At 39.2% G+C, this 17,257-nt stretch overlaps 1 protein-coding gene across 35 annotated transcripts in view; it reads left to right on the top strand.

The window, feature by feature from the left end:
* PTPRD (protein tyrosine phosphatase receptor type D) overlaps positions 1-17,257 on the top strand; it is a 2,697,868-nt gene that overhangs the window by 2,527,960 nt on the left and 152,651 nt on the right. For 14 of the 35 annotated variants that reach the window (XM_073635233.1, XM_073635219.1, XM_073635212.1 and 11 more), the window contains 4 exons: positions 1,010-1,170; positions 3,230-3,244; positions 6,915-7,027; positions 16,879-16,920. In XM_073635233.1, the coding sequence (XP_073491334.1) occupies positions 1,010-1,170; positions 3,230-3,244; positions 6,915-7,027; positions 16,879-16,920 (331 nt within the window). The remainder of the gene's footprint in view (positions 1-1,009; positions 1,171-3,229; positions 3,245-6,914; positions 7,028-16,878; positions 16,921-17,257) is intronic. The other 21 variants (XM_073635296.1, XM_073635279.1, XM_073635336.1 and 18 more) reach the window with 5 other exon arrangements.

Below are 17,257 nucleotides of genomic sequence, written 5' to 3'. Positions count from 1 at the left end.
TGTTACTGTTCATCACAGAAGCAAGTTCTTTCTCTATTTTAAACACCCTCACATGTGGTTTCTCACTTCTGATGCAGTAACTTTGAGCTTAGCATTTTAGAGCTTACTCCTGTGATGTTGGGGGTGAACAGTAACAGTGGGTAGTGCCTTAGCAACATCCTAGTAACAATGCAGGATGGGCTGATGCCTTCTCTGGGAGTTTTTCAGTCATGGTTCAGGAGGTACATAAATGGCCTACAGCTATAGCAAGGGTATTATTAACGTGGATCAAAGCTGCACAGTTTGTTTTTATCTATAGACACCCCTTACCTGAACAATCTTTTTTGTAAAGATGAACTATGACCCCATAATGGCTTATACATATTTTCCATTTACTTCCCTGTTGCTGGCAGTGTGGGGAAGAAGCCCTGCTCTAGCTCTAAGTTGGTCTTAGTTAGTGCCCACACAAGGATGATGACTCTCTACTTATTCCTTGTAATGATGTTCTGCCTAAGCATCTAATTGCTAAGCATCAGTGCTACCATGTGTGAGGAAAGAAAGCCCCATGGTCCCCATGAACTTGAATTTTCCCAGAAGCAGAACTAGGGAAAGGTGAGTTTAATATGCTGTGGGGGCTGGCAGCAATGTTTATTTGTTTATTTTCCCTGTATGGGCAAAGCACAAGGTTCCAAGTTTTTAAATAGATGTTTTACATATGCTTTAATTAATTATATAAAATTGCAAGGACACCTGTAGTACTGGGAGCACCCATGACACCAGTTGGGCAAAGTATTCTGGGTTCTCTAAAGAGGAAGCACAGCAGTAGCCTTTTTCTCTGATTGAAACTCTCTATGGAGCTCAAAAGTGCAGGAAGTGGTGGAGGAGGCATTCCATGCTTTTGATTCACAAGCGAATATACCCATCTATTTACATCAATTTTACCTGCATACAACTTTTTGAGTATTATCACTGTATATAAGCTGATATGAACAAAACTGTTAGATACTGATTCATAACTGCATATTTTCAGACAATGTATGCCACAAGCCCCTATTCAGATCCAGTTGTATCTATGGAACTTGATCCACAGCCAATGACAGATGAAGAAGAGGGATTGATATGGGTAGTGGGACCAGTTCTTGCTGTGGTTTTCATCATCTGTATTGTGATAGCAATTCTTCTTTATAAGAGGTAAGTTTTACTGGATTTTTGTGTAATTGTGTGCAATAAAAGTGACACCTGGAGTTCATGCAGCATAATTATATTGGTATTTGTACAAAAATGACATGGAGGGTGAGATTTACTAAAACCGGTGAACACAGAATCTGGTGCAGCTGTGGATGGTAACCAATCATCTTCTAACTTCAGCTTGTTCATTTACGCTTTGGCAACTCTGCACAGTCCCTATGACAAAGCTCCGGTGGGTGGGGCAAAATGCATCAGAGTGTGTGGTTTGGTGGAGACATGTAGGCTGAGGTCATTCCTTATCATTTATTCACCTGGGCTAGTCAGGAGTAGTGGTGATCTTTTCCTCCTAATGTGTATGCTTTATAAGATCACTTCAGTACATTCACGTTTAGTGTAACCTAATGAACTAATAATATTCAAATTCTTATTATAAATCAAGACTATCTATGTTAGCTTCCACAAATTCACAGTTCATTGTATTGGTAGTGAAAGAGTTTTTAAACCAACTGCTTATGTGCAAATGCACTTTGGCCTTTGCACTTTTGTGTTTAACCACTTCAGCCCCAGAAGATTTGGCTGCTCAATGACCAGGCCATTTTTTGCGATACAGCACTGCGTTGCTTTTACTGACAATTGCGCGGTTGTGCAGTGTTGTACTCAAACAATATTGACGTCCTTTTTTTTCACACAAATAGAGTTTTCTTTTGGTATTATGTGATCATCTCTGCGTTTTTTATTTTTTGCGCTATAAACAAAAAAAGAGCGACAATTTTGAAAAAACACAATATTTTGTCCTTGTTGCTATAATAAGTACCCCCATTTTTTATAAAAAAGCAAATTTTTTCCTCAGTTTAGGCTGATATGTATTCTTCTACATATTTTTGGTAATAAAAATCGCAATAAGCGTATATTGATTGGTTTGTGCAAAAGTTATAGCATCTACAAAATAGGGGATAGATTTATGGCATTTTTATTATTATTATTTTTTTTTTTTACTAGTAATGGCGGCGATCTGGGATTTTTATCGGGGCTGCAATATTGCAGTGGACAAATTGGACTTTTGACACATTTTTGGGACCATTGACAATTATACAGCAATCCGTGCTATAAAAATGCAATGATTACTGTCTAAATGTCACTGGCAGGGAAGGGGTTAACACCAGGGGGTGATCAAGGGGTTAACTGTGTTCCCTAGATGTGTTCTAACTTTAGGGGGGATGGGACTGTCTAGGAGGAGCGAGAGATCGTTGTTCATACTTAGTATGAACTATGAACACACGATTTGTCTCTACTCCCCTGAAAGAACCGGGATCTGTGTGTTTACACACACAGATCCTGGTTCTCGCTCTGTCACGAGTGATTGCGGGTGCCCAGCGGTCATCGCGCCCACCGGGCACTCGCATTTGCTCCGGGCACATGCTGCAGGCGTGCGCGCGCTCCTCTGGTGGCACGCACTTGCCCCTAGTGGCCAAAAGATGAAGTGACATAAGGTAACGTTGTTTTGACCCGGCCGTGCCATTCTGCCACAGTAAAACTGCAGCAGCTGTTCGGCAAGCAGTTAAATAATTTTTTTCAATGCTAACACTTCACGTTGAACTGATGCCAAAAATGTACTTTAGTTACATAGCTTTTTTTCTGCCACTGCTATGAGTATTACCATTTAGAGTCATAAAATATTTACCCACACTCCTTCACAGTCCTGGCTCTCTGTGAGGCAAGACTGCTTTGCTGCCACCTTCTAAGGTGGCTCATGGCAAGTCATGGGTTAGAACTTCAAGTTCGTAGATAGTTTCAACATACTTTCCCCACCAGCAAATTGAGGTGGTGTACATAAAGTGAAGTTATGGTCAGCATTATGTGAAATATCTGTTAAAACACATAATAATGGGATATTCAGTTTCATTATGATTTGATTTTATTTGTGCTTAATTGCTTGCATATAATATAAGAGGCTGTAGTGATCTCTGTGTTTTAGGTAACTATCAAGTAATACATATAAATTTGGAGCTTTACTTGTCATCTAACATTTAACCTTTTTCTTTTGTGCTTCTTTAAAATGGAGCAGTAAACCAGACAGGTGAGAAGTGTTTCACAGTAGTATAATAACTGACCAGTGTGTGTGTGTGCATGTGTTTGTATATACTGTATATACAGATATGCATTTAGGTTTTCACCAGATGTTCCTGGGCCTATGCCCTAAGGAAGTTTGGAAGACTAAGTAGCATAACTGACCCACTGCACAAAAATCTACTGACAGATCTATAGAAACAATGATAAACCTTGGAACATACTTCTCTAATTTGGCTGTGTGTGAAATGGCTGGGACCCAGACACTGTACAGAGAAATACTGGATATCTACAACATATCATGTGCAGTATGACTTCATGTACATAACTTTATCATGCATACATAGCACATACTGTACATGCGTTATTATAAGTTTTAAGTTATCACTCGCTAATGATACTTTTTAAGCTTTCTGGGTCAGAGCCTATATTACAGCTCAAGACATTTTAGCTGCTCCTCTGCAACAATGAATAAAAACTAGGTTCTTCAGAATTGTAAACTATAAGTGCATCCCAATGAATGCCATACTCTTCTGGCTGTAAAAAAATAGACATTTTAGAATATCTGCATAATATATGTCTAAGAGTACAAGTTAAAAACGTTTTACTATTTGAAATGTAAAAACATGTTGTTAGAGAGGAACTGAAAGTTGAACCATATTTTCTGTGGGTGAAAAATCAACAAGAAACCTTTGTAATGCTAACAAATACACCATAGCTGACTTACCAAACCATTATTGAGTATTCCTATTCTAATTTAGCTTTGTTATTCGAAGTGAAGACCTTGCCGGCAAGTCACAGAATTTATTAATTTTCTCTTCTTGAGCTCACTTGCAAGACTTGTCGGGGCTTATTTTCTGTAATTAGTATTCAGCTTGCTGATATCATCACCTACAAATAATTAAATGTTTCCAATACTTTTGTATAGGTAATAAACTCCTAGTCTTTGTTATGCTAAAAGTGCACAGAAAATGCTTGCCGAAAATGGCACTGGGATGAGATTTTATTAAGATAGGAAACTGATGAGTTCTTTGTCACACATTAAACAACTCAGCCATGGCTTGAGCTCATTGTAACTCGCTTCATCCAAAAGGTGGTAGATGATTTCAAGCATGCAAAGCCAGAGAAGCATTTGCAAGGGGAATCAGTCAGTGTTGTCCAGAAAACAATTAGCCATATGTTTACAAAAAGCAATAGTCTTGGCTCCTTAACACAATTGAGAAGCCCCAGTAAATTGACAACATATAAATGAGCTAATATGCTCTTGTAGGCCTCCATCTGTCTCTATGTCAGTGGTCTGTTAACAAAAAAGTAACACTTTTCCCACTGACATCTACTATACATTTAAGAAAATTGAAACAGAGTTCCACTGAAATTCTGGATAAATGTCCATAAAAAAGGAATAATATTTGGAAGAAGGTCACTTGAGTATGAGCATATTTAATAAAACAGTTTCAGAATGTTGTTTTCTAAGTACATATTAGTAAATTATATAATAGCAACTCACTCAAGTAAATTGATTTAAATTAAAACAATTGTCTACCTAGTTTAGCAAGTGCCAGGATTACTTTAAAATGGTTCTGATTCTAAAGTCAAAAGATATTTACCTTATTGCTTTACCTGCATTAACTCCTTCCCGCCAACCATCTCCCGGCCCTTTAAGAGTTCTAAAAGCTGATAGGCGGAGGTGGGCTTTCAGTTTATATGACCTTAAAAATATTAAAAATCAAACTGTGCCTGCGCAATAAATGATTTACTATAATCTTCATAGTGTGAAATTAATAAAGTGCAATTAGTGAAAAATACCAACAAATGCTCAGTGAATTGCTTTCTGTGCCATTAAGACAATGGGGGTTATTTACTAAAGGAAAATCCACTTTACACTGCCAGTGCATTTGAAAGTGCAGTCACTATAGATCCGAGGGGGACATGCAAGGAAAATAAAAAACAGCATTTTAGCTTGCATATGATTGGATGATAAAATCAGCAGAGCTTCCACTCATTTCAGATCTACCCCTTAGATTTAGAGCGACTGCACTTCCAAGTGCACTTGCAGTGCAAAGTGGATTTGCCTTTCGTAAATAACCCCCAATGTGCGCAATTCATAATAAATGTGTGTCACATAAATAATATAATAAAATAAAGTCATAAACAGTCCATTCAAAAATGTATACAGTATATATATATATATATATATATATATATATATATATATATATATATATATATATATATATATATATATATATCAGTGTCCTGTGTACATTTTCATTAGTGTGCTATACTTTGGTAAGATGGTAAACGAATAAAGATTTATACATAAAACTTTCTCCACCACACACACATTTATTATGAATTGCACACAGTGGGGGTTATTTACGAAAGGCAAATCCAATTTGCACTTTCAGTGTACTTGAAAGTGCACTTGAAAGTGCAGTCGCTCTAAATCTAAGGGGTAGATCTGAAATGAGTGGAAGCTCTGCTGATTTTATCATCCAATCATGTGCAAGCTAAAATGTTGTTTTTTATTTTCCTTGCATGTCCCCCTCGGATCTACAGCGACTGCACTTCCAAGTGCACTTTCAGTACACTTTCAAGTGCAAAGTGGATTTTCCTTTAGTAAATAACCCCCATTGCATTTATTGCACAGAAAGCACTTTACTGAGCATTTTAAATTTGTTGGTATTTTTCACTAATTGTACTTTAATAATTTCACACTATGAAGATTATAATAAATAATTTATTGCACGGGCACAGTTTTATTTTTAAAGTTGCAATATACTGTATAGGTGAGGTGTGAATCCTATTTTCGTGCTAGCAGCAGTATTTTTGGTTATATATTTTCACTGAGCACATGCTTGTTAGCGCTGGAGTATTTTATTTAATTGTTTCCAGCAGTTCATGTGACCGCTGTTATTGGCTGTCACAGCGGTCACATGATCGGAACATTCCCGATCGCAAGTATGCATCGGGAGCTTGCCGATTCCCCTGGCTACCATACTGGGAGCATGCAGGGAGCTTGCTCTCAGCATGGTAAGTTGTTTACACAGGGCCACATATATACGGGCGTTTGGAGTTAAAGCCCATCTGCCGGAAGGCCGCATATATATGCGTACCATTGATTCAAAGGGGTTAAGGTAAAAAAAACTTTCATTAGCTGTTTGTTCCCCCCTTCCCCAAATACTTATCTGAGTCCTACATCGATCCAGCGCTGTGCCCATCCACAGTAGCTATGGTCTCTCTCCCTGCTCTCACAAGATCAATTGATAGCAGAGGGAGCTAATGGCTCCTGCTGCTGTCAATAAGACCCGATGAGGAGGGAGCAGGGGGTGTGGCCAAGCTACACTGTGTGTGCCTATGAATGCACACAGGTCAGCTTGGGAGCATGCCCACACAAGTGCCCCTATAGCAAACAGTTGGCTGTGGGGGGACACTCAGGAAAGGAGATTAGCTTTGAAGGGTTATCTTCTTATACATGTGATCATTTTTAAATTAATAGCATTTGGTTGTTCACATATATATTTATTTTAATAGTTTTTGGAAAAATCATTATTATATTAATATATAGGTTTACTGATGCTGTATATTTTTGTTTCACTTATATGATCGTGTACCTATACTGTTGTAATGTCGCAAGCTACACTGGCAGATTGTATCTTACTGTAAGTTTTCTTATACAGGAAAAGGACGGAGTCAGACTCGAGAAAGAGCAGTTTGCCTAACAATAAAGAGATCCCATCCCATCATCCCACTGATCCTGTTGAACTCAGGCGTCTTAATTTCCAGACACCAGGTGAGTAGTATGATTCTCAATCATTACTTTAAACCAATGAAAGTATCTCAAGTCTTTTTTTAATCTGATCATTTAAGCCAATTTTTAAATTGTAAATCAAAACTTGTGTATGTGTGCCAAATATGAAGTATTTTTTGTCTTTTACATTTTTAGGAAACATTTATTATGAGACATACTGTACTATGTTTGATACACATATTTTAAAAATATAAATTCCCCAAACAACCTGAAGTTTAGTGTTTTTGAGGTACAGCATGATCACTTTAAGGCTAGGTTTACACTTCTGGTTATGACTCCATAGAAACACGCAGCTGAACCCTGTTTTTACCACCTTCCAACAGCTCCCCCTTAAGCTGCAAAGAAAATGGACGGGGTGCACATATCAAAAATGTCACCCCCCCCCCCCCCCCCGGTTGCTTTTGGCAGGTAGTACTGCCCACCGAACATAACCTATTCATCTAAATAGGGCTGAACCACAACTGCCTGGCAACCATGTGCAATGCACACACATGTGGTGTGGGTCTTTAGGGGTTTAAACAGGCAGTAATGAAGTCACAGAATGCAGAGCTAATGCTAGCGTAAATGAGCCCTAAGGGTGTGAAGTACTGTAAGCATCTGTTGTGGAAACAGTCCTAATTTTTTAGGATTATCCTAATTCTGGAAATAGGTGTCAACACTGGCTGTAATCCATCCAAATAAAATCTATATGAGTGCACAAGGAGTTGACATATATAAACCATTAATATGTAAACATTTTAGCTTTTTTTTTGTTTATATTTTTTTTTTCTTTAAATCACTTTTTAAAAAGTTCAGAATTGAAAAAACAAATACTTAATTTAATTTGTAAATATTTTTGCAATGCTTTCATCATAATTTTAGTGTTATTTTTTAATTTTTATTAAACTAACACTTAGTTTTGATTTTTCTTTTTTTTTTTGCCTAAAAGATACATAGAAAATATTTTTTGCTAGACAATATCAGAAAATTATGCCTTCTTAGTCCTTTTAAACAATATATTTTGGTCTAAAGGGGGGATTCAAGTGTTAGAGCTGAAGTGGATATTTGTGTCATATTTCTAACTATAAAATGCTGGAGAAATTGCTTTCATTTATTTAGCATATACGATCTGGTAATATTATTTTAAATTAGTCGTAATAGTAGTAGTGGGTTGTTAAAATATTGGCCAGTACCTTTGCCTTTCCAAATGCTGTTAAAAATTGCAGTGCCTTTAAGTGTTTGCACTGCTATTCCAGAACCTCATAAGACTACAGTTATTATACGTCATAAATCTATGTTAAAGCCCATTTAAAACCACAAAAAGAAAGCTTTTACTTAATCAATGAGACTTCAAGGTGATTGCCTAAACATATTAGTTATCCTGTAGCCATGAAACCATGTATACATTTATATATAAAAATAACAGCTTACAGTGTTTATTAATTAGGTAAGAATGGCTAATTAGGCTGCATCAATATTTAAATAGATGAGATGGTTTGGCCTTTCATTTAGCAGTCTTTACTGACTCAGCGAGTTATTAAACTACATGGAATGACCTGACACAAAGGGCATTATGTCTATTAGCTCTGAAGATATATAAAGTAGTAAATAAGGTAAGCCTATTATTCAATAGTTGCCTAGAAGGCTTTGGAATTTCTGCAAAAAAAATAAATATTTATGATTACATCACACAGATTAGATTAGATGTATTGACATGGCTGTTCCTATATGACTGTCAACCAGTTGTGGTATGAGAATATCCCTACAAAATGACATTTTATTTAACCACTTCAGCCCCGGAAGGTTTTACCCCCTTCCTGACCAGAGCACTTTTTACAATTCGGCACTGCGTCGCTTTAACTGCTAATTGCGCGGTCATGCAATGCTGTACCCAAACGAAATTTGCGTCCTTTTCTTCCCACAAATAGAGCTTTCTTTTGATGGTATTTGATCACCTCTGCCGTTTTTATTTTTTGCGCTATAAACGGAAAAAAACAGAAAATTTTGAAAAAAAATGATATTTTCTACTTTTTGTTATAAAAAAAATCCAATAAACTCAATTTTAGTCATACATTTAGGCCAAAATGTATTCGGCCACATGTCTTTGGTAAAAAAAATGTCAATAAGCATATATTTATTGGTTTGCGCAAAAGTTATAGCGTCTACAAACTAGGGTACATTTTCTGGAATTTGCACAGCTTTTAGTTTATGACTGCCTATGTCATTTCTTGAGGTGCTAAAATGGCAGGGTAGTACAAAACCCCCAAATGACCCCATTTTGGAAAGTAGACACCCCAAGGAAATTGCTGAGAGGCATGTTGAGCCCATTGAATATTTATTTTTTTTTGTCCCAAGTGATTGAATAATGACAAAAAAAAAAAAAAAAAAATTACAAAAAGTTGTCACTAAATGATATATTGCTCACACAGGCCATGGGCATATGTGGAATTGCACCCCAAAATACATTCAGCTGCTTCTCCTGAGTACGGGGATACCACATGTGTGGGACTTTTTGGGAGCCTAGCCGCGTACGGGGCCCCAAAAACCAAGCACCGCCTTCAGGATTTCTAAGGGCATAAATTTTTGATTTCACTCCTCGTTGCCTATCACAGTTTTGAAGGCCATAAAATGCCATGATGGCACAACCCCCCCCCAAATGACCCCATTTTGGAAAGTAGACACTCCAAGCTATTTGCTGAGAGGCATGGTGAGTATTTTGCAGCTCTCATTTGTTTTTGAAAATGAAGAAAGACCAGAAAAATTTTTTTTTTTTTTCTTTTTTCAATTTTCAAAACTTTGTGACAAAAAGTGAGGTCTGCAAAATACTCACTATACCTCTCAGCAAATAGCTTGGGGTGTCTACTTTCCAAAATGGGGTCATTTGGGGGGGTTTTGTGCCACCTGGGCATTCCATGGCCTCCAAAACTGTGATAGGCAGTGAAGAGTGAATTCAAAAATGTACGCCCTTAGAAAGCCTGAAGGCGGTGCTTGGATTTCGGGGTCCCGTGCGCGGCTAGGCTCCCAAAAAGTCCCACACATGCGGTATCCCCATACTCAGGAAAAGCAACAGAATTTATTTTGGGGTGTAATTTCACATATCCCAATGGCATGTTTGAGCAATATATCATTTAGTGACAACTTTGTGCAAAAAAAAAAAAAATTTGTCTCTTTCCTGCAACTTGTGTCACAATATAAAATATTCCATGGACTCGACATGCCTCTTAGCAAATAGCTTGGGGTGTCTACTTTCCAAAATGGGGTCATTTGGGGGGGTTTTGAACTGTCTTGGCATTTTATGCACAACATTTAGAAGCTTATGTCACACATCACCCACTCTTCTAACCACTTGAATACAAAGCCCTTTCTGACACTTTTTGATTACATGAAAAAATTATTTTGTTTTGCAAGAAAATTACTTTGAACCCCCAAACATTATATATTTTTTTAAAGCAAATGCCCTACAGATTAAAATGGTGGGTGTTTCATTTTTTTTTTTTCAGACAGTATTTGCGCAGCGATTTTTCAAACGCATTTTTTGTGGAAAAAACACACTTTTTTAAATTTTAATGCACTAAAACACACTATATTGCCCAAATGTTTGATGAAATAAAAAAGATGATCTTAGGCCGAGTACATGGATACCAAACATGACATGCTTTAAAATTGCGCACAAACGTGCAGTGGCAACAAAATTAATACATTTTTAAAAGCCTTTAAAAGCCTTTACAGGTTACCACTTTAGATTTACAGAGGAGGTCTACTGCTAAAATTACTGCCCTCCATCTGACGTTCGCGGTGACACCTCACATGCATGGTGCAATTGCTGTTTACATTTGACGCCAGACCGACGCTTGCGTTCGCCTTAGTGCGAGAGCAGGGGGGACAGGGGTGCTTTTTTTTTTTTTTTTTTTTTTTCTTTATTATTTTTTTGCTTTTTTATCTTATTTTTAAACTGTTCCTTTCATTTTTTTTTTTAATCATTTTTATTGTTATCTCAGGGAATGTAAATATCCCCTATGATAGCAATAGGTAGTGACAGGTACTCTTTTTTGAAAAAATTGGGGTCTATTAGACCCTAGATCTCTCCTCTGCCCTCAAAGCATCTGACCACACCAAGATCGGTGTGAAAAAATGCTTCCCCAATTTCCCAATGGCGCTGTTTACATCCGGCGAAATCTAAGTCATAAAATGCTCGTAGCTTCCGGTTTCTTAGGCCATAGAGATGTTTGGAGCCACTCTGGTCTCTGATCAGCTCTATGGTCAGCTGGCTGAATCACCGGCTGCATTCTCAGGTTCCCTGTTGAAACAGGAGAGCCAGAGAAAAACATGGAAGACGGTGGGGGGGGGGGCATTCCCTCCCACTGCTTGTAAAAGCAGTCTAGAGGCTAATTAGCCGCTAGGATTGCTTTTACATGAAAGCCGACCGCTGGCTGAAAAGAATGATACCAAGATGATACCTAAACCTGCAGGCATCATTCTGGTATAACCACTCAAAGTCGTGAATGGCGTACCTGAAGACAAAAAAATGGTTAACAATAAAGCACAGTGAACAGTAAAGTATAAAAAATTGCATACCTGAAAAGCAAACATGATAAAACATAATAACAATAAAACATTGCAGAATAGAATACAGTAAAAAAGAGCAGAACCATAGAGAGAGAGAATAGAGAGAGAGAGAACAATAAAACGACAACTATTTATTTTTTTTTATTTTTGTTTGTGTTTTTTTTTTTTTTTTTTACACTTTTTTTTGTAACTGTAACTTTTATAACTGTAACCGGTTCCAGGTTCGGGTCTCTCAAAATGCGATGGCATCTTGGAAGACCCTGTGAAAGTGTGTCCTAGTCTGTGCAATGCTGTACCCTACGCTAATACTCAACTAGTGAATGGTAGCGTTCAAAACATTCACCAATGCAAAGACCAGGATTGTCAGGACAGGAGGGACAATAATAGAGGGTGTCACGCCTATATCCGCGCTTGCTGCAGACACGACATCTTTTTTGGGGGGGTTCGTTGGGTAGGGGTACTCGGGAGGACATAAAGAAAATGCCTCTCATGCAGCCGACTGCATTTGGTTGGGGATGTGAATGGGGGAAGTACGGGCGCTGCAGAAGCGGTGGTTTCCCAATTAGGATTGGTGAATGCAGCAGGAAGGGCACTATGGGCACGACGGGCCTGTGTTCGTCTTCTTGGTGGCAGCGGGACACTACTTGTGCTTGCCACCTCACCAGCTTGAGCTGCACTTATGGGACTCGCCACGTCACCAAGTGTTACTGCAGTGCTGGTTTGACTACGACCGGGGTGTACTAGGCCGCTGGCGCTTGCCAGTTCACCAAAACGCTACCAAAAAAACTGTTAGCGATCGCAGGGATCAGGCCTGACTCTGCGAACGCTGCAGTTATGTGTTTAGTGTTTTGTAAGTGACAGTGATCGATCGATACTACACTTGGGTGGGCTGGGCTGGGCCGGGCGGAGGGGCAAAACGCAGGTGCTAGCAGGTATCTGGGCTGATCCCACTAACACTGCGTTTTTGGGAATCCTAAACTGCTGGGGACGCTAGTATAGATCTGATCGGATCAGATATTGATGCGTTCAGATACTATACCACTAAGGGAGGTGTACGGTGCGTGGGTGTTAGCGCTACTGGCACTAACCTGACGCTGCCTGGGGCTGGTGCTTGCCATTTCACCAAAAAGATACCAAGAAAACTGTTAGCGATCGCAGGGATCAGGCCTGACTCTGCGAACGCTGCAGTTATGCGTTTAGTGTTTTGTAAGTGACAGTGATCGATCGATACTGCACTTGGGTGGGCTGGGCCGAGCCGGGCAGAGGGGCAAAATGCAGGTGCTAGCAGGTATCTGGGCTGATCCCGCTAACACTGCGTTTTTGGGAACCCTAAACTGCTGGGGACGCTAGTATAGATCTGATCGGATCAGATATTGATCCGTTTAGATACTATACCACTAAGGGAGGCGTATGCTGCGTGCGTGGGTGTTAGCGGTACTGGCGCTAATCTGACGCTGCCTGGGGCGACGCATATCACCGCCGGGCGATCGGGGGGCTAAACCTTTATTCGGTAATAAACGGCGGGTGCCCTGACACTATAAAAAATAAACAAACTAACCAGCGTCACCTGTAACGGTTATACAGTGATCAGTGGTGAAAGGGTTAACTAGGGGGCAATCAAGGGGTTAAAACATTTATTAGGTAGTATATGGGGGTCCCTGTCGCTATAAAACGCTGACGGCGAACCTAAATATTTACCTCACTAACTAGCGTCACCAGCGACACTAATACAGCGATCAGAAAAATGATCGCTTAGCGACACTGGTGACGGGGGGTGATCAAGGGGTTAAAACTTTATTAGGGGGGTTAGGGGGGTACCCTAGACCTACAGGGGGCTACCACTCACTGCCCTAACACTTCTAACTCTCACAAACTGACACCAATCAGTAATCAGGAAAAAAAAAAAAAAAACAGCTTGGTGTCAGTTTGTGACGGGGGGGGGTGATTGGGGGGGGGATGGGGGGGCGATCGGGGGGGGATCGGGGGTGTTTAGTGTGCCTGGCATGTTCTACTGTGTTGTGTAGTGTTTTACACTTACTCGGATGTCTTCTCTCCTCGGCGTCGGAACGAAAACTGCCAAGCCGAGGAGAGATGACATCACATCCTCTGCCTGTGTGTACTATACACAGGCAGGGGATGTTTCTCATTGGCTGGGAGCGATCGCGAGGGGGGGCCACGATCGGATGGCCTCCCCCTCATCTCTGATCGCTCCTAGACAAATGCCGACCGCCGCTGGCACCGGGGGGGGGGGGTCCGATCAGACCCCCCGCCCGCGGGAAGGCAATCACGTACCAGGTACGTGATTTTGCCTGCCCGTGCCGCTCTGTTGACGTATATAGACGTGAGGCGGTCGGCAAGTGGTTAATAACTATTGTAGTCTCCAACAGCATTTAAAAATGGCATAGGGATAGTGACAGTATTCTAGAGCCAGCCAGTGCCATTTGAAATGGTCACCCAGCCTCAGTAGTTCCTGCAACCCCCATTGGCAGTAGCACTGGAAACGACAACTGTTTGTGATAGTTGGGGTCCAGCGCTAAGCCGAGGAGCTGAAACAATCAGTTCTTGGTCTTGATCTTGCTATACAGTACTCCATAGGAGTGCCTGTAGCAGATTGCTGTGAACACAGTTCTTCCGCATTAAGTTTACATCAGAAAGGATGAGACAATAAACTATTTCCTCTGAGTAGGGTTATCCTAAAAGCACATATCCTAAAAATAAATACAATATGTATTTGCTGCCTGCATCGCAGTGCAGCATCGAAAGGAGAATAAAGCTATCCTAAAGTAAAACATATATGTTCGCTTTGAGCTTTACCACCCCTCTGCATTACATCAAATTTACACTATTATGATATTTTAATCAGCAAACTTTGTTAATATTTTGTGGTATACATATGGGGGTTCTCAAAATAAAACCAAGAAAACTTGCTACCAAATTAGGCCTTATCTGTCTCAAAAAAAGTGATGTATAATATGTTACGATAGACTACAAACACTATAAGTATAATCGAGACATTACCAAAAATGAAAAAATGCTCTTGGACTTCAAGGGGTTTAGGGACAAAAAGAACTGAAAAATTAAACGGTTAGGGAACTAGAACTATGTACTTTTTTCCCAAAAATACACACTCTAAATAATTAAAAGGAAGAAGGTTCACCTGCCAAAGGGTTTTTTATTTCTGTTCACCCTGTCCTGATATTTACAAAACTCAGCCACACATCACATTTCCATCTGACAAAGCCTGATTTTCATCTGCTGCAGTGAAGCAACACTTTCTGGATTTGTCCCTTCCCCAGCCTGTGTGACTGGACAGTTAGGAGATGCAGCACACTGATGAGCTCATCTCTCTGTCCCACCTTGCTCTCTCCTCCTAACAAGAATGTCCTTTGTTGGCACTGCATCACAACTCACTGGCTCCTTGTGGGGTTTCTCCCAGTCTGAGATGTGCTCTAAATTGGATTTCAGGTGCCTACATTAGAAAAATACACCTAGTGGTGTATTAATGACTACAGAGCTGTATTAATGTGTGTATTTTATATTTGCCTAAAGTTCAGCTTTAGATTGTCTGCTGGATCAACTTTGGTGTATTACATTATATTTCTGAATTTAGATTTATTTTTATTTTTAATCTAAGCCACATTTTAAGCCGATAAAATGCATTCATGTTTTTGTTTGAATATATAAATAAATCACATTACTAACATTATGCTCCCAGCTGCAGTTTATGGTATAAAGACCCAAGAGGGACTACATGACATAACAAACCCACTTAGTACAAGGATTGGAGTGGGTCACATATGCCAACTTGTACAGTATGTCTCTTTGTATTGCCTACATTTTGATGTGAAAAAGCCAAATCCTTTGTTCATTAGGGAGCGCCATGATTTTGTTAAAGTAATATAATTAATATTATTAGTCATGTAACACATCACTGTATGTGCATGATTTTGTGTCTGTGAATTCTGTGTATGTGCTTAACAATCTGATTCTACTGTTGTTACTAATTTGTTTCCCATCTTCAGTTGGCTTTTGCTCTTTACAGCTTTGAACAGTAATTCAGTCCTATATGCCTCCCTGATTGGCTCTGTGTCTTCCCCCTCTAGTCAAACTACCACTCAGTCTTTCTATGATAATAACTCTCTCCCATGATTCACTCAGAAAGGTCTAAACATCTTTGTCTTTTCTTTTTCTTTTTCTCTTTTTTTGCTGTACAAGTACACTTACTGTATATCCTACACATCAATCAACCATTAGTTTTAAAAAGTCTTTTATTGTCCTATGTTGACTATGCACTACCCACATTTCTCTATAGGGGTGCTTGATCTGGATTACCATGATGCATTCTTTGTTTCTATGTAGCTGTAGCACCCAGTTTTTATCTCAACTAAATACATTTCTGGTACCTGGCTCATCGCTTCATAAATTTAGAATGAATACAGCCATTCAGGTTACAGATTTCCGATTCTTCAGTAGACACTGCAGTTTTAAATAGTCATGTAGGAAATAAAATACATTAGAGTAAATTTGTATCATGATGTATTTTTTACTATGAAATCCACTTTAAGCCCCCAAAATTGATTTTGTTAACAAATTCTTGGGGGTGTGCTAATTCAAATCCACTGGCCAGTTATTTCTCCATTATGAGCTGAGGTTGGGTCATGATATGTCATGAGTGTGCTTCTCCAGCCTCCAGCTGTTGTTGAACCTAATACTAAAGATACTTGGTCAGTTTGTATCTCCTTGATCAAAATGTTAAACCCCTTTACTACGATGCGATACTGCAATGTTAATGCAAGCCTTGCTAGTTGCAAGGTAACATGTCTGCAACTGGCAGGTTGCTGTAGTCCCCCTTTATTGTGTTTTTCTGTCCTAATAAGACACAGATGTTTACACCTTAGGTAGGTTGTAGACATTTTTCAGGGGTTGGGCTTGGAACTCTTTAAGAATAACTACATTTTTTTCCTGTGTCCATAGCTGTAACCCTCTACAATCTGCTAATAGTTTTTGAGGCCTTTGATTATCATTGTTTTCTTCTAATAACTATTATCACACAACTGTGCATGCTATATTGTAAATGTTTTGCATGTTGATGTCCCACACTATAATACTGGTTTAATGTGAAAATCATTTGTCTTTCCATTAACACATTTCAATTTTATATCACCCCTTTGCTTTACAAATGTCTTCAAAAATGAAGTATTTCATTTTATCAAAACGACATAGGTTTCCCACTGATTTTCTTCATGACATTATCCCGTTTTTTATTTATACACTCATTTGCTTTTCAGGTTCAGGTGTCGCCGGTTACACTGGTAACCTCCATTCTTCAAGTTAGTTTCATTCATTATGCATTAGTCATGTCAATTCTCCCTTTTCTTTTCTTTTAGGAGGCTTTCATGTTCTCTTAGCTCCCTACTTTTTCACCACTTAATCAAAGTTTCCATATCATTTGGTGCAGAACAAAGGGTTTGAAACAATGTAAAATAAATGCCTTCACCTGTGGTTTAACTGTATCACATTCCTTTACTTAGCTAACGTCATGATTCACTGCACAATATTGTCCTTCAGGCTAGGCGAGTTGGCTTTGGGAATACTCTTGGTGACTACTGGAGATGAAAGAATTTCATAACATAGCTTCCACAAGCTGTTTAGATTCCATCAGTCAGT

This window comes from Aquarana catesbeiana, linkage group LG01 (genome assembly GCF_042186555.1).
Source record: "Aquarana catesbeiana isolate 2022-GZ linkage group LG01, ASM4218655v1, whole genome shotgun sequence".
NCBI classification, from domain to species: Eukaryota; Metazoa; Chordata; class Amphibia; order Anura; family Ranidae; genus Aquarana; species Aquarana catesbeiana.
This window is presented reverse-complemented; position numbering and strand designations above follow the sequence as displayed.